Source organism: Molossus molossus, unplaced genomic scaffold (genome assembly GCF_014108415.1).
Source record: "Molossus molossus isolate mMolMol1 unplaced genomic scaffold, mMolMol1.p scaffold_m16_p_7, whole genome shotgun sequence".
In the NCBI taxonomy this organism is placed as follows: Eukaryota; Metazoa; Chordata; class Mammalia; order Chiroptera; family Molossidae; genus Molossus; species Molossus molossus.
Window position 1 is genome coordinate 102,951,795 of NW_023425401.1, and position 17,681 is coordinate 102,969,475.

General features: G+C 43.6%; 1 protein-coding gene across 4 annotated transcripts; it reads left to right on the forward strand.

The window, feature by feature from the left end:
* The first annotated feature begins 4,383 nt into the window (after positions 1-4,383).
* On the forward strand, positions 4,384-13,073 carry SSBP1 (single stranded DNA binding protein 1). 4 transcript variants are annotated; one of them, XM_036246763.1, is made up of 7 exons: positions 4,384-4,468; positions 5,272-5,338; positions 7,883-7,943; positions 8,528-8,668; positions 8,893-8,980; positions 10,273-10,361; positions 12,931-13,073. In XM_036246763.1, the coding sequence occupies exons 2-7, from the start codon at positions 5,315-5,317 to the stop codon at positions 12,972-12,974; spliced, it is 447 nt and encodes a 148-aa protein (XP_036102656.1). In that variant the 5' UTR covers positions 4,384-4,468; positions 5,272-5,314; the 3' UTR covers positions 12,975-13,073. The 4 variants fall into 4 exon arrangements, with proteins under 4 accessions (XP_036102656.1, XP_036102657.1, XP_036102655.1 ...); XM_036246764.1 differs by having other exon boundaries at positions 4,431-4,468; positions 5,277-5,338; XM_036246762.1 differs by lacking the exon at positions 4,384-4,468 and adding an exon at positions 5,065-5,104.
* The last annotated feature ends 4,608 nt before the right edge of the window (positions 13,074-17,681 follow it).

Below are 17,681 nucleotides of genomic sequence, written 5' to 3' on the forward strand. Positions count from 1 at the left end.
ATTGTTATACTCCTAACGCTGCCTGTCCATAGTTCGTTTCTCATGTTCGGTGGACACAACGGGAAAGCATGGGCTTCTGAACGGACGGAAGAGAAGGAATGAGCCCTCCGTGCAGCCTACGGACTAAGACTTTGCTCTAGCTACTTACCTACGAAGGATCCCAGTGACTCTCCCTGCATATAGAAAAACATACAATTCTCTTCTGAGTTGAGGCAACAACTTACAAGAAAATGCACCTGGATTTTAACCTGTCTCCCAGGTTATCCGATGGTATTTGTAAAAGAATTCTCACTTTCCTTTTTCTACTGTCTTCTCTGAACGGAGACCATCTCCTCCTCTGACATTGTATTTATTGAAGATAAATGGCTTCACCATTATTTGAGGTGGGTAGAGAAATAAGACTATACATAACTTGAAATTTCTGAGCTGGCTCTTAACTTACAGGACAGAAACACTGGGTAGAAGGCACGAGGGAAATGCGATGAGATTGTTCATCCACAGACTGTTTGCCCTGACCCTCTTGTACCTGTTGTGACTGGTTTTGATTTTCTGCGTGTCACCAATTTCTCCTTGATTTTATCATAACTTGGCTTTGTTTCCAACGATTTTTTAAAAATCATATTTTATCCTTTTCTGTGTATATATTTTTAAAGGAATAGAAGATTTATAAATAAAGGTTTTTATCTTGTTCAAAGCCAAATGTGGGTAAAGCACTCTTGGGTGTAATATGTAACTCACAAAGAATGAGAAATGCATGTTGGAAACCACTGGAAGAGGAGATGGGTGAGAGAATTTGGTAGGTTTGTACAATGGGTCCTGGTTTCCAGGCCCAGCTGCACAGGCCCAAAAGCTTAATGGTCTGGCTATAAGATAACATAATGTTGGTCAATAAGGGCATTTGATAATTATGTCATATTAATAAAGGTAGCCTGTAAATGATTTATAAGGTTTTTTTTTCCTGCCTCACTTTCTTCTTTTCCCTTAATTTTTAAGTTATTTTTTAATTGAATAAACCATCATATCATTTTTCCTTCTGTCTTGAAATAGCAATTCTTTCCATGCAATTAGTGGGGTCTAGTGCTCCGTTCTGCCCATTGCCGTTTTAAAAACCAGTCTTGCCCTGACCGGTTTTGCTCAGTGGTTAGAGCGTCGGCTTGTAGTCCGGAGAGACCCAGGCTCAGTTCCTGCTAAGGGCAGGTACCTCGGTTGCAGTTTGTCCCCGGCCCTGGTTGGTCGTGCGGGTGGCAGCCACTTGATGTGTCCCTTTCACGTCAATGTTTCTCTCTCTCTCTCTCTCCTACTCTATCTGAACAAAAAATGGAAAAAATAAAATAAAATAAAAAGCCAGTCTTTCTTCAAGATTTTAACATTGAGTTAATTTATCTCTTGCCTCTGCCAACCCAGTCATGTCCTTTGCAGGACAGTGCAAGGACAACCGCAATGTGTGATTTATAGACAGGTATATCATGAAGAGAATGCAATGTATAGACCAGAATTTTTTGGTTATACTTGTCTCCTCAGGCATCGACTACTACTACTACTACTACTAGGGTCTATGATCCCTTCTCTACCATGTTCCTGCTGTGACACCCGAAGGCACCTTGGGTTCTCTCCTCCTTTTTTGCTGGGCTCGATGTGAGTGCAAAGTCACCAAAAGAGCACATAGCTGCATAGCCACTGCTGAATGTGGGAAGGATTGAGTCTATTTTCAGTCTGCATTGTGCTTTCTGCTTAAAAAACAAAACAAAACATAACATTTTCTATACTTCTTGCCCCAAAGTATTTGTGAATACAAAGAAAGAGGGAGTGATTAGTGGCATCATGAAGAAAGACCTTTTAGGGCTAAATGATTGGATATGGATGGATAGATGTAGGTGATCACAGAGGTTTTAAACATAACTCCAAAGTTCAGGTCTGGGAGAATCTTGGTACCATTAACACACACAAGGAGTTTAAAAGGGGACACACAGTCTTTGAAAGAAAGGATAAATCTCGTTTTTCATTTGACAACATCTCAAGTGGAAGGAGGGTTTTTAAATAGGAAATCACTGAAGGGCACGGACAGTAGTAACTTGGTGGAATGTTGAATGATTAATACCTGTGCAAGGCCTAAGGCAGTATAATAAAATAGAATGAACATTGCTAAGGGAGTCACTTAAAACAGCCAGGAGGCTATTAAGGAAGTGAGGCACACCTTGTGCCACAGTTCCCAGGGCTGCTATGAAGTTGCTAAACTCATCTCAAGGCCCAGCCACAAAATCTTGGAACAACTGCCGCTACCTGGACATTAGAGACCTTCCTTTCCTTCCTTGTAGTCCCCCCCTCATTTGCATACTGGAACCAACCAATCCTTGTTAAGCTAGCCAGCCGTCCTGTCCTTCATTTGCGTGGAAGAATTACATTTCATGGATTTTGCCTTTATAAACCCTGCCTGCCTTTGTTCCCTCCAGAGTGCAGTTGGGTTGCTACCTGAATCTGCCTTGTTTGGATTTGAATCCTTTAAGGGCCCATATAAACTTTTGTTTTATAGCCTCAAATCTTTATGAATTAACAATGGCATTTCAGGAACTAAATATTGGGGAGGTGGAAGTAAAATGAAGCTAAGCATGTAGAAATATACTGGGAACGAAAAGAGAGCTGTGCAGTAAACCAGACAAGCCAGGGTGGGGCACATAGCAGGCCTAACAAGTTCAGGGACCAAAACTCCACAGGATGGTCTGATCACAAATTCCTAACTGGGTAACCCAGGCCATTGGCAAAGGTCAATCTTTAAGCGAGCTCTGTCCTTTGTTCTTATGAATCTAGGATAACATACCTTTGAAACAGAGTAATTTCCTTTTCCTCTGCCTCAAAGACACAACTGTCAGCACCAGAGCACAAGACCACCTGAGTGTGGACCACAGACCCCTCATTGTTATCTTGTTCTCCGTGTACCACCTCTATGTGCTGTAAATGTTAGTTATGAACTATCTTATACCCACCAATGCAAAAGTATGTTTCTCCATTTTGCCTTTTATTCAATCCTAGAGATTTCCTGCCAACCCCATGCTTTTCTCCCACCTTAATCTACCATCAGTGGATTTCATGCACCTTCTTTAGGTCTTCTCCTTTGATTCTAATGTATAAAATAAGCTACAAAATAGCCATTCTATGGAATATTTGAGATCTTGCTCCCCAGCATATGTCATCAGTTTGGCTCAATAAACTCATAAAAATTCTCAACAGGTTTGGACATTCTATGTCGACAATACCATTAGTAAGTTCATATCTTTTCCTTCAAGGGCAAGAATGGGCACTGAAGGGTTTAAAGTTGGGTCCTGAGAAAATATGCATGTTAGAAGGATCTGGAGGGTAACTTCCTTTTCTAAAAGCTGGACAGTGCCAGGGCCAGGATGAGGGTGAGACCCCCTCTAGCCTGTTTTCTGTAACCTGTGTGGCTCCAGGCACTTCTTCATTACTAGTGCCAAGATTAGGGTGAATGAGGCAAAATTTGAGGGGTGCCAAAAAAAATTTGAGGGGTGCCAAAAAATAAAAATAAAATAAAATAATCCCAGCCATTAATGATACTTTAATGCAACATTTTTGGAATATTAAAATTAATAAAAATTATCCACAATGAACAAAATATCAGAGTTTTAAAGACAAGATCTCTAAGCTGAAGTTAATTAAAATTATTATTGAAGATGGCCACTTGGTCAAAAAAAGGTGTCAGACATGGCAATTCTTGCAAGTGGAAATAAGATAAGTAGGCATTGAAAATATTATTGACCAGTTTACGTCCATTAAAGCCAGGAAAGTAAAATTATAATAGTTTTCGGTGTAAATAAAATATTTAAATTTAAAACAATATTGTAAGTTTTCATACACCGACTTTTCAATATTTTTAAAAGTAATAAGTGTTTTGAAAAAATAAATAAGTAAAAATATAGGGGTGCATATTTTTTCCTTGTACCTTGGAATCCAATATGGCTCGGATTTTGTATCTAAATTAAAATTTTAATTTTTTGTTCAGAAGTTTTTGCATCAGTTTTGACTATTTTTAAACACTGCACTGAAATATTTACTTTGCCAATTTTTTGATGCCTCCTACTTGGCGCTCTCAGCTCCATCCCCACTCCTTTTTCTTGTTTTCTTACAGCTTTCTAGTGTTTTCCAGAGGCGGAGCTACCCTTGCGCCCCTACCTCGCCCCCTCCAGGGCCCGGCTGGGAATCTCAGCACATAATTTCATCTCATAATCTTGATTCAGCCCCTCTCGCCACTTGGCGGAGTTAATTAACTTCTCCGCTCCTGCCCGGAAACAAAGCTCCCGGAACTAACGCGTTAGGGGGGCGTGTTTCCCGCGGCGTCGGCCGGCAGCGTTTCCATCTTGTACGCCACGGCCTTTCCGGTTTCTTTTTCCTCTCGCGAGCCTTGCGTCGCGGCTGCGTCGGGAAGTGACCTCCTGGCTTGGTTCGGCTGGAGCGTCAGGTGAGGCTGGAGGAACGCGTGAGCTCTGTGCTGGGTGTTCGTGCAGCCCTGCGTGCGTCGGAGGGTGCTGCTGCCGCTGTCTGTCCCTTCTCTCTTCACGCGTGGGGAGCACTTCGCGGTTTCCCTTCCCAGCCCCTCTTCGTCGTTGGTTGGGACCCCCGCGCTGAGAAAGGGCGCCCGTCCGGGGAGTGAGGCCGGGGAGCCCAGGAGTCTCCTTAGTCTTTGCCAGCCCGGGTGGAGGCAGTGATTTTTGCAGCAACAAGCTTCAGGCTTAAGTCCCTTGACGACACTGTAATATTTGTCGAGCTCTCCCTGTGTGTTAGAAGCTGTTTTAGGTGGATTGGATATGACAGTGAGTAAGTCGGACAACAATCCCAGCTCTCCGGGAGCTTACCTTGGAATAAAATTTGAGAAGATAGTGGAATGGAAATGAATGGGAATAACTCAGAATAAAGATTTTGTGTGTGTGTGTGTGTGGGGGGGGGGGTTGGAGGACGAAGAAGTTAAGGGGGATCAAAAAGATACAGGTACAAGGTTTTTTTTTTCTTGGTAGGTACCCCCAGCGGGAACTGAACCCAGGACTCTCTGGTCCACAGGCCGACGCTCCAACCGCTGAGCCAGACTGGCCAGGGCCAGGTATAAGGTTTTTATAGGGGGGAATCCTCAAATGTGCAGGAATGTTGATGGGTTATGATCATACGATGGAGTGTATAAAAATCGGGAACACATTTATGAATTTGGCATTGGTGAATTTGTGTTCTTGCTATAAGATGTAGTAATAATGTATCTTTTTTCCCTTCAAGTAAAGAGTGAAGATTAGATTGTAGGAACAGAAAAATAGAAGCAATGTTTCGAAGACCTGTATTACAGGTAATCACTTTCCATGTTAGAGCTGAGATGGGTTATTATCAGCCTTTGTGATTGGATTTCTTTTTTTTTTCTTTTCTTTTCTTTAATCCTCACCTGAGGACATTTTTCTATTTTGTGTTCAGATAGAGAGGGAGGGAGAGAGAGGAAGAGAGAGAAACATTGATGTGAAAGGGACACATCAAGTTGTTGCCACCCCCACGACCCAACCAGGGCCAGGGCCAAACTGCAACTGAGGTACATTCCCTTAGCGGGAACCGAACCCAGGTCTCTCTGGACCAGAGGCCGACCCTCTAACTGCTGAGCCAAACCCTCCAGGGCTGTGATTGGATTTCTTTGGGCTTTTGACTGCAGAGGCAAAAGACCTTAGAGCCCACCCACTTTACGTGTACTTATTTGATACGGTGGGTTGGGGACAGATTTTACTTGTGTAAATAATGTTCATTAAAACAAAACATTATTTTCTGGTTAATCATGTATATATAATGGAAGTCATCACTTTAAAACATATTACTTGCACTTAGATCAGTTGGAGAACATTTAAAGTCTTTATTGATCCAAAGACTCAGAACCCATGTTCCAGCATTTTTCTATAAGACATGTAGTTCCTTTTCTGACCACCTATGTTCTGTGTTGTCAGCTGCCTCCCAACCCACCCCTACATACAGAGGAGAGAAGCTGAAGTCCCAACATTACAATTTACTATGTCTAAAATTATTTCTCATTCCACCTAATCTGACTTCTCATCTCTCCAGACACTCTAGCCAGCCTCAGCTACCCCTTTTCCTTAGCCTGTTCTCATCTCCCTCTTCTACTGGAGAATTGACCCTACATTCTTGGAACCCATTTTAACCTATACATATATATATATGTTTTTTAAATCCTCATCCGAGGAGGGAGAGAGAGAGAAACATCGACGTGAAAGGGACACATCGAGTGGTTGCTACCTGCACAACCCAGCCAGGGCCGGGGACAAACTGCAACCGAGGTACATGCCCGTAGCGGGAACCGAACCTGGGTCTCTCCGGACCGTAGGCTGACGCTCTAACCATTGAGCCAAACCAGCCAGGGCTAACCTATATATACTTCTAACATTTACATGTGGATGTGTTGAAATGTGAAACTTGGAAAAGTTACTATTGTCTTGCTACTCAGTGCTACAGTGTTAAGGTACTTTTAAAGCCAATATAAAAGAGTTAAAAGTTTAATTTAAAAAATCCCAGTTAAAAAATTATTTTCCGCCCTGGCCGGTTTGGCTCAGCGGTTAGAGCATCGGCCTGCGGTCCGGAGAGACCCGGGTTCGGTTCCCGCTAAGGGCATGTACCTCGGTTGCAGTTTGTTCCCGGTCCTGGTTGGTTGTGGGGGTGGCGACCACTCTATGTGTCCCTTTCACATCGATGTTTCTCTCTCCCTCCCTCCCACTCTATCTGAACAAAGAATGGAAAAATGTCCTCGGGTGAGGATGATAAAATTAAAAAAAAAAAAAAATTATTTTCCCATTTTTGCTTCTCTGTGAGGTCTTGCTTTTTGTGTACTCAAAATGAAACATATTCTATATGACTTAAGAGCCAGCCTAACTCATCTGAGTACTCGTGATACAGATACTAGTTGGCAGTTTGATACTTGGTATGTTCTGACTTACGTCTTTATTTTCTTACCCACTTTCGGCCCCAAAACAGTGATAGGATTCAATAGCCAGCAGTACCCCAGGAATGGGTATTCATTTGATTGGTGGACATCTGCTTTTTATGTTAGTGCTACCACTTGGCACATGGGGTTTCTCTGATGTAACGGTTTAGCTCCCTGAACCCATGATGTGTACTTTTATCTTAGCAGGAGCCCTTGAACAGAATGTCTTTAAGGAGGCAGCAGAGGGCATTGGGATGGCAGCAGCCCTGGTACCAGATGGTTCTGTGTTCTAGGCATGACTTGCCACTTCCTGTGGGATTGTGGGCAAGTTACTGAATCTCTGAACTTTAGTTTGTTTGTTTTGCAAGGATTAATTGATAAGAACTAAAACACTTCCCTGGTCTTGAGAAAGGATAGCTGTTATCATTGAGTGCTGCTGTCATGTGGCAGCCACGACCTTTCTCTGACAAACTGATTTCGACAATCCTATCTTTGTACTTGATCAAAGAACCAAATTTGTTCCTCTTAGATTTTTTTTTCTTTGGCCTGTTGAAAGCATGAGTTTTTCCAGCATATATTGGATTTTCCCTTTTCTGTGCAGTCACAGAAGCACCATAATCAGGAAGGTTACCACGAAAGAAACAGGGGAAGACTACAAGTTAACTGTCTTGGGCATGCTCTCTGGTGCCTCCTTTGGACCTTTGGGCTCTGTAGTTGGCTGCCCTTAGGTGTTGTTGTGGTCCCTCTGGCACTGTGTGACGGGAGAACATGGGAAGTGCATCTCTTATTTTCTGTAAACGTATCCTATAGGAGCGGCTGACTAGATGCTGACCGAATGTGAGTAGGTCTTCTGTTTGCATTCACCTTCCCCTGAAAATTTCAACAAATTACAGCCATTTTATTCATTTGTTCCACTAGGTGCTTCATAAATTTGTAAGACATGAGTCTGAAATAGTAAGCAGCTTGGTTCTTGAAAGATGTAAGTAGTAGCTGATTTCCAAGTTTAAAGTATGATATTTGTAGCAATGTGCTAATATTCTCTCGGATGTGTTGCAGAGGTGCACCGGTTGGGTTATAACCTGTTAGTCATCATGCCTTTGGCTCCCATTTGCTTCTCGAGTCTTCGCCTTGCCCCATCAGGCTGCAGGGCCTAGTATAAATTGGGCCCTTCTTCCCTGATTGGTCAGATCTCACTCCCTCTTGTTGCTTTCCTGCCGTAGAATTTCCTTGAGTCATAGTTGGTTATCCGAGTTTTCCAAGGTTATGTGCTGTTTGGTTGAGGGACTGAAAGTTTGTGGAACCGGTTGTTTCACAGAAATATTCCCTTGTATATATAAAGATCTCAGATTTGTTATTTTAACAAATACAGTTTTTTTAGAGGTATTTTAAAGAAGAATTTAAAGAGCTTAATATTTGTTTTGTGGGCTACTCTCTCTAAGAATAGTTCCTTCTTTCTTGCCAACCCTTTTGTCCTCCTAGTTTCTCATTATTTGCCCCATTCAACTGATTTTCCTCTTCAAGACGTTTCTCTCCGTCTCATTTTATCTATACATTGCATTTCAGCTCTGAATCGTGTGCAGTTGCTTGGGCGAGTGGGTCAGGACCCTGTCATGAGACAGGTGGAAGGGAAAAACCCAGTCACAATATTTTCTCTAGCAACCAATGAGATGTGGAAATCAGGAGACAATGAAGCATACCAACTTGGTGAGTATGACAGACTGGGGTGGTCATTTTATCAGCAATAAATAGACATTGTCTACTTTCAATGATCTAACTAGAGATGAGGTACTTTTAGAAAGGATCATTCTTCTCCGACTTTGTTCTGTTCTCTTAAATACCAGGATGTTGGTTTTGCCAGGCTTGTTGTCCTTTGGCATTTATTTTTTCTGTTGTTACTTATAATTGTGTTTCCTTTTCTTGTGATTTAGGTGACGTCAGTCAAAAGACAACATGGCACAGAATTTCAGTATTCCGACCAGGCCTCAGAGATGTGGCATATCAGTATGTGAAAAAGGGGTAAGTGGAAGCAGGAAGTCTTCCAGTTTGAGTGGTTTAAAACCTGATGACAAGTGTTTTCATGGAATATGTAATTCCTTCGTTCCTGAGTAAGCTATATTAACACAAGAGATATTTAGTCATTGCTTAATACTCTATGCATGTGTTGCTATGTGAGAAAAGGGGTATAAAACCTGGTTTAGCCTTCTAAGAACTTGAAGTTTAGGGAAGATAGGACGTGTACATAAATAGAAGCAGATGAGGCCAGAGTGTACCGAGTGCCCTGTGAGCAAGTGCAACACAGACTTTAAGGAGTTCCCACGCTGCCCAGGCGTCCTGAGGGCGGCGTGCTCCTTGTCCTCACGACGGCCTGAGCAGAGGATCAGTGTGTGAAGCCTGACAGTGAATATTGTGGTCATAGTCACATCAGTTGTTCTGTGTTTGACTATTTTGTGTAGGCTTCATTGTCCCTTTTTGAAATGCTTGTATTGATTATGAATACAAAGTGCTTTTTCCAAACCCACAGGACAAAAGGGCGTGTTTAACAGCAGCTGTATTCACAGTTAATATTATTCATGAAAAATAATTTCAGCAGTGACTACAATTTCATTTTCTTTGCAATAACTGCATACCTTTTCTTTATATGTATCTCCGTTGTCCTCTATGTATGTATGTATGTATGTGTGCATGTACATACAAACACATGCAGGAAGTTTCATGGGAAAAGTCTATACGCAGTTTCACCTGGTGTATTATGATTGTCTTCCAGCTCAGGCTGCTAGATAGTGCAGAAAAAGTCTTAGTAATTAACTGTCAGTGAGATACTGAGCTGAAAACCTCTGTTCTGCATTTTAATAATCTAAGTCTCTCGAGAATAACGTCAGGTCTTGAAAAACAAGTGAAAATCAAATCTGTTAGGCCAAAATCAAAGGTCAAGAAAAATGACACATTGGAAATCAATCCTAGATATTTAAAGGATGTTGCTAGATTATCGTTTCATTTTTATGGTTCTAAGGTTGCCTTTTAAAAAGTTTTAGCTTACGATTTTGCACGTTTTCTTTTTTTTACATTTTCTTATGGACAAACCATAGTCAGTTCAAGGATGAAAACATTGTCCTTTTTACTAAGAGGAGTCAAGTGTGTGTGTGTGCATTCTGTTTCCGTACTCTTAATTCTGACCTTTGAGAACTGATAGCAAAAATTAGGTCCTGTATATTTCATCCTTAGTGTGTATTCATTATAGCCCCTGATCTGACTCTCTTGTGAAACATCAGAATCTCCAGACTGAAAATTGTAAATTTTACTTACTGCAGGTCTCGAATTTTTGTGGAAGGGAAAGTAGACTACGGCGAATACATGGATAAAAATAATGTGAGGCGACAAGCAACAACAATCATAGCTGGTAAGAAGCTCTGATAAGGGCTGTTCTTTCCCCCTTAAAAGCTTGGTTGTGTTGTAAGTGACTGGGCCTGTGATACTGGTGCTAATGAGAGGCAGCTCATTTATCTCCTCTGTACGCAGTCTTAGTTCATAAGTGATGTGTGGTAGAGTATAAATGCAGCTGTTAGAATCTAGAGTCGTGAAGGACGTGGCCTGAACAGGGCAGCGTGAGGCACGACAGAGCTACACTCACTGAGTGCCATTAGACAGTGGTGCAGGTTTATTCAGAGCCTCTTTGGTACTTAACATGACGCTCTTGTTTGAAATTCCTGTTCTCATTAAACAAAATAACTTAGAAAAGATGGATACACAGAGTTAAAGGTCAAGCAGCTATTACCTAGAACAATTTTTAAACTTTTTTGAAAATTCTACAAGAATTTTGAAAATCACACCCTTTTGGACATCTTTAAATAGACATGGACATTTTTTCAGTATAAAACTGTTACTCTGAAATATATTAATGGATCTAAATATAGCATTTTGATACCAATCATTATTTTTAAAAATCTGTGAAGAAGCTCTTCAACATTTGGAAATGTTACAATACAGGTGTGCACTGCAGAATGACATTTGGGTCAGCAAAGGCCTGCATATGTGACAGTGGTAGCATAATATTACAAAGGCGCTGAAAATTTCCCATCGCCCAGTGGCGTCATAGCCATCGTAACATCACAGCACAGTGCCTTACGTATTTGTGGTCATGCTGGTGTCCCCGACCTGCACTGCGACTTGTATAAAAGTACAGCCCATGCAATTACCTACAGTACATAACACTCGACGGTGATAATAAATGACTGTGTTACTGGTTTGTGTACTTACACTTTTTATCATTATTTCAGAGTGTACTCTTTCTACTTATTAAATAAAACTTTGTTATAAAATAGAACATATATTACACCTGGAAGCTCTTGATTGTGTCATTTTTTTCTGGTATTTGACTTAATCTTGTGTAGTGTAGTACAGTACCAGGCTGTGCGGGCTTGTAGCCTGGGAGAGCTGGGCTGTACTGTACAGTGTAGCCTAGGAGAGCTGTACTGTACTGTACAAACCGTGGGCAGGACCATCTCGGTTTGTGTAAGTGCTCCCTGGGATCGCACGGCGATGGAGCCGCTCGGAGCCCGTCCCTTGGAACCTGTCCCTGTCATTAAGTGGCACATGGCTGATTCCCTTTTCTCCGAACTAGCTTTTCCATTGCATTTTCCCCTCTGAACTGTGTCGTAATAAGTTATATAGTTAAGAATCTTTTACTATTCATCCTGTTCTATTTGTAACAAAAATTTATACTTAAATAGAAATTTAAAAATATTTTAAAAAGTTCTCTGACAGTAAGGTGCTAAATGTTGCGTTTCTTCTTCACTGGGTTATTATAGTTGTTTTTAGTACAATTTTAATATATAAATATAAAAACTAAAACTTTATTGGAAATGCCTCTTATAATGAGATGGATGGTCTTTTCTTCCCCATTCTTGGATAAAGTCCTAAAATAAGACAGTTGTTAAGAACTAATTCTGTTCTTTTGTTTGATTTTATGGATATAAACACTGAGAAACCTTGTTTTTATAAATAAGTAGACAGGGATGAAAGACGTTTTATTGTAGCAATGTCTCAATGTTTAGGAACTCCTGAGATATGCCAAAATAAGATACCATATAAAAATTAATTTTTTTCATTATTGAAAATGTCACACACATGAAAAGGGAGCAAAAACTAAAAAACAAAATTCCGTCATTTAGCTTCAACAGTTATCAGCTAATGGCTGATCTTACTTCATCTGCGCTCCGGCCTTTTCCTCCACCAGGGTTATTTTGACGTGAGTTAGACATTATATTATTTCATCTATACATATTTCAGTAGGTGTTTCTGAAAGATATGGACTTGTTTTAGAGCATAACTACAGTGCTGTTAAGAAATTATTGTTAAGATATTTTTTTGCCAGTTATCACAGTGTTTATAGTTCCTTATTTGCTCCATAAATACAAGTCCAAACACTATCTTACATAGTTTACATGTGTCTTAAGTCTCTTATTTCTTTTTTTAAAACAACAGAATTTCATTTTGTTAACAGTTCTGAAGGCTGGATGTCTGAGAATTTAAGTCTCTTTTAAAATATTGATTGATTGATTTTAGAGAGAGAAGAAGTTAGGGAGAGAGAGAGATGGAAATATCGATGAGTGAGAACGTGCTTCCGGTTTAATGGCGTGTGTCTGAGCATTGAAAGCTTCGGAGTTCACAGCTAGTTTGTTTGGTAGAAAGTCATTGCTGAGAACCTCAGCTGTCTTCAGGGAAGACAAGAAGTATCCCGCCTCTTCTAACAAGGTCTGAATTGTTGACAGACAGCCCGAGCCCAGCTTTGAGCTCCATCGTGCCTATTGTATGTACCTCAAGAACATAGCGAGAGTTATTTAATATTAGAATTTGTATAAAGTCCTTTTAGTTAACAGCATTGAAGTATGTATGTGTTAGAGAGGAGTGATTAAATGGGATGGAGAAAGAGTTCTGAAAATAATACTTATACTCTGGCTTCTTTACAGATAACATTATATTTCTGAGTGACCAGACAAAAGAGAAGGCGTAGAGTGGACCATTCTTCTTCCACCACTGTTTGGTACAGTCTCATTTCCGAATCATGTATAGTCTTTATAGTATCTAAGGACAATAATTAAAATATTCTTTTGTATAAAATGAGTGATAATATTTCTTGTTTCTCCTGTTGCTCACCGCTCTCCTTTTTGCGCCATCAACCTTGGTAGTGCCTGTCTAAAATGACATTCACTAAGGGTTTATTCTTTTAGGGATGGTTTCTGTGTACATGTATACAAAGCAGTGACCTGTCAGGTTCATCTGTGCTGCAGCAGAGGGATGAGTGTCCTTTGGGAAAACCCCGACTCAGCCCCTTGGTATTTGTCGAGCATCACTGTATGTCAGGCATCTCTCTCACTGTTGTGATACTGATTCTTATCTGTTTACTCTGCAGACTCGAGGCAAGGACCGTATTTTGTTTGTGTACCTGCACTTTAACCAGTGCTTGGCATAGAACAGACACTGGATAAGTCTTGACAGAGGCATGACCCCCAGTGGGAGACTAGATTAAGTTTTAGCCTGAATTGAAGGGGGTTGCTGAGCAGCGGCTGTTTTCTAACCTAAACGGCTTCAAGACTATCCTGCCTGCTTCAATCTTTGGTCTGTGAACTAGCAGTAAAGACCTAAAACAGAATTAGTTCATCTCCCAGTGATGACAAGGAGCTCTGGTTCTTCTGTCTTTCTAAGCCGCTGTTCTCTGTTCTCTTAGTCTCATTCAGATCTCGGGGAAGTCCCCTGACCAGCTTTGACATTGCCTCCCTAGGTTAGAGCCTCAGGTTTGACGTTCTTTTTTTATTTTTCCCCATGGTCTCTTGGTGCACATGCCCATGCAGAGAGTTGTGTACAGTCGCTTTTATTATAAGGTTCTGGAAATTGCAGAGTCCTGATAACTTACGAGTAAGGATCACATGAACAAACAGCTTTCCAGTGCCCCCTTTACTTCAGGTCTGTGTCAGTCCTCCGCAGCTCTGCCTCGGTTTGCTGCCAGTCAGAGCTTGGCTGCTGCTGAGCATCTGTCCAGTTCAGGCTGCAGAAGTCGCTCGTTCTGTCCAGGCCGGGCTCCAGCTTGCTCCAGCCCAGCCTATGTGCCTGCGTCCTGGGCTGCACGCCCTCTCCCCTCCGCCTGAGCGCGCTGCTCCCGCTCCCTGCAGCTTAGGTCGTGCTGGGCTGAACAGGTCCAGAGTTCACATGCTATGCTGTGGACGCTACTGATCATCTGAAAGGAATTCTGAGTCTGGGGTACAGGGTCAGGGTCCTTGTGAGCCAAGGGGCTCTTCTCCAGGCTCCCCCTGGAGACCACCTGAAGGGCTCTGAGGCTGGGGCAGAGCTGTGGTCGGGTGCTGAGCGCAGGGCCTCAGATGTGCCTGGCACCACTGCGGGCCCGTGACCCACACCCATCGGGCTGTGGGAGCCCAGGCTGCCCTCCCCCAGGCAGCTCCATTCGCTGCTCCCAGCCTGGTCTAGGCCTGAGGAGACGTGGAGCCTGACCGCAGTGCTAGACGGGACCTTCTGGTCTGTGTGTTGTGTCTGCATTCCCCTTCCCCTTACTGTGTCAGGGGTGTACCTGCAGACATCTGCCCTGGGACTCTGATGTGAAATTCCGTGGTACGTGGAGGAGTATGACACATAGAAAAGTAGGAGAAACAGCATCAAACAGCGTGTGTGGTGGTACCTCGGTTTTGAAAAAAGAAGTTGCAATTCATATCATTCTTTGCTTAGAAAAGTCTCTAAGAAGAAACATCATATGTGATGATCTCTGGATGGGGGTGGGTGTGTGTGTGATATTCCTTATTTCTGTACACTTCTGTATGTCCTAATTTTTTTTTAAGCATTTAAAGTGTATTACTTTTTAATAAGAAAAAATACAGCTCTTTTCATTTGGGGGGATAAAACCTTTCCATTATCTCCAGGCCAGGCTTGCTGTGCTCATTCACCTTCAGCTAGTGGCACTTGGTGTCCTGGAGGTGAGCAGGTAATCTGTCATGGCTATTCCCCACCTTGGCGTCTTGGCATCTCATGCTTAGACACTTCACTCACCTCTGGGGTTTTTTCTACCCTCTTTTTCTTTCTCCCATTAATATGTGTACACAACCCAGAGAGACCGAGTTTAAAGACCAACCCACATGAGATCCACTGTTCGCTGCCAACACAGTGTTTCCAGCCAGTCATCCATTTCTTACATACCACCGGACAGTTAATCCACAGATGTCCAAAAACACCAGAGACACGTTTCTGTGGCTGTTTGGGGGTTCCTCGTCATCGCCCACCAGCTGATAGACGAGCCTCTGCAGCTCAGGAGAAATCAGTGCCATTTCTCTTTGCTCCCCAGAGGTCATGCAGTTCTGTAAGGCAGGGTGCCTCTGCCTCAAGTGACCCTTTGCCCCCGTCCAGCTCAGCCTAGCACAGGGATTTCAGGGCGTTCGGAACGCTTGTTGCTCAGCTGGAGGGAACTGAGCTTTGCACATGGAGATGAGGGCGGGGTCACTTTACTTCCGACAGGGTTGGAGGTGGGTGGGAGCAGCAGACAAGCTGAAACTGCCAGATGCTCACAGGTGAGGAGTCGTAGAGAAATATCAGAATCGCCATGAATGGCTGACGCCAGGTGCCAGGCACCGAGTTGCGTGCTTTCTGTCCTCGTCTCATTTCACTTCGACCCGAAGGAGAAGGTGGGAGACCCCATTTCCCTAAATAGAGGTTGAGCAGCATATTACAGTCTTACAGCTTACAAGAGGCAACCTTGAGCTTGAACTTGGGTATGTGAAGTTTGCATTTTGCTTTCTGCCCACTGCCTGGTTCCTGCACCCCCCCTCCCCCCCCCCTGGTTGGTGGTGGCCCCCGGTGTTCGAACCCCCACTGCTAACCTACCAGCCCCCTATGCGGGGTGTGTCTGAATCCCACGGGGAGTAGAATATGCAGGTGGTGAGGGGAGCATACGTGTGAGGGAGAAATACCTCTGCCTCTTTATTCTTTCTGGTTTTCAGCCTGACACCCTACAGGGAAATAAGTCCCAATTGGTGTCTCTCGGGTTCTCTTTACATGTTTAATCCGCGGCGTCTCTGCTGGATACAGTGAGTTCCTCGTGTCTGCCCATCCTTGTTGCCTTCCTGCCGAGAGATGGAATTGTCCGGGAGACGGATCCGGAGTGCCGGCCCACTGGAGAAGGAGACTGCGCAGGCGCCGGCAGCATTTGCGCCCCTCTCACGGCTGCGTGCGCCTGCGCAGTCTCACGGCCAGTGACGGTGGGCGTGGCTCTCCGGCTGTCGGAGTCACGCCGCCACCGTGACGAATCTCTCTTTTTTGTCTCTGCCTTTGCTCTCTCCGGTGCTGTTGACCTCAGGGTCTTGGTCCCTAAAGTAGCAGGCCTTGACACTTCTTAGTCTTCTGCCGCACCTGTCATTGGAGAAAAGGTGTCAGGTAAGGCCGTACAGTCAGAAAGCCTGGACGTGAGTCCCGGCTTCCCGCACCAGCCGAGTGGCCCCTCGCGAGTGTCTTAACGTTCCCTGCCTCGGAGTCTTGTGGTTTTGTTTTCCTGTGACTAAAACAGGGATAACAGTAGTGCGTGGTTTATAGGCCTGCCGTGAAGGGCGCAGTAAATAACCTCCGGAGCTTGCTTAGCACGCAGTGATGCATCAGGTGCTCAACACACAGTGCTCCTGCTACTGCTGTAGCTGTTTTAATGAGGGGCGTCACTCTCCCATTGCGTCGAGTCTCATGGATGCTTCTGAGAGCACATGAACTTAGCATATGGTGCTTTAGTATATTGTTACTACGTCCATGGGTTACTGAGCACATAGTCCACCTGGGAAGTGTTTTATTGTTTGTTTTTAATCTTCTAGGGCTTTTTACAGTTAACCTGGGCATCTTTTTAAACTCAAGTCACCTGGACACCGGCGAAGTGCCGTGCACCCTACAGGCCTGGGTGTAGGGATGCACACAGCAGGAGTCCCTCGTGAAGGGCCCCGGGTCTAGGATGGGGAGGGCTGGGTGGGGAGGACAAGCAGGAGCAGCTAAGGGTGACACAGTCGAAATAAAGTCCCTTGTGGGGCACAGACGAGGGTAGTTAGGTTCGTTTTCTGCAGAAGGAACAGGATGAACAAAGGTCAAACACCAGCGAATGAAGCCGCACACGATGAAACCGTGAGAAGTGGGCAGGGCCAGCAGGAAGGGCTAGAACGCTTGCTGAGTACTTCGGGAGGACTTTGGCAGGACTTCGGCAGAGGGGGCTCCGGAAGGTTTAAGACAAGGACATCGCAGAACTGTGCTTTCGAAAGAACAGTGGCGCAGGTGGAGAATTAGGAGGGGAAGGCCTGGAGGCGGTTAGGAAGCTTCTGAACAAGCCTAGAGAGGCTCGTAGAGGGGATGAGAGGTGACAGGAGGGGCATTTGGGCTTCACATTGACCCGTTCATTGTGGAGCAGGTGTGTGAGGCTCCCATTAGGCTCAGGGTCGGGGTGCTAAGAACAAACCCCTGCCCAGAATCCAGTAGTGACAATAGATGTGGTAAGAGAAGAGGCAATTAATAGACATTTCTGAAGCTTCTGCGTGGACAGCTGTGTGGATCATAATGCTTTGTTTCTGAGACGAGGGAATATAGGTGAGGGAGCAGATTTGAGAAGGAAGATAATGAATTTAGTTTTTATGTTTATCTTTTTAATCCTCACCCAAGGATATGTTTTATTGATTTTAGAGGGGGGGTGGGGAGA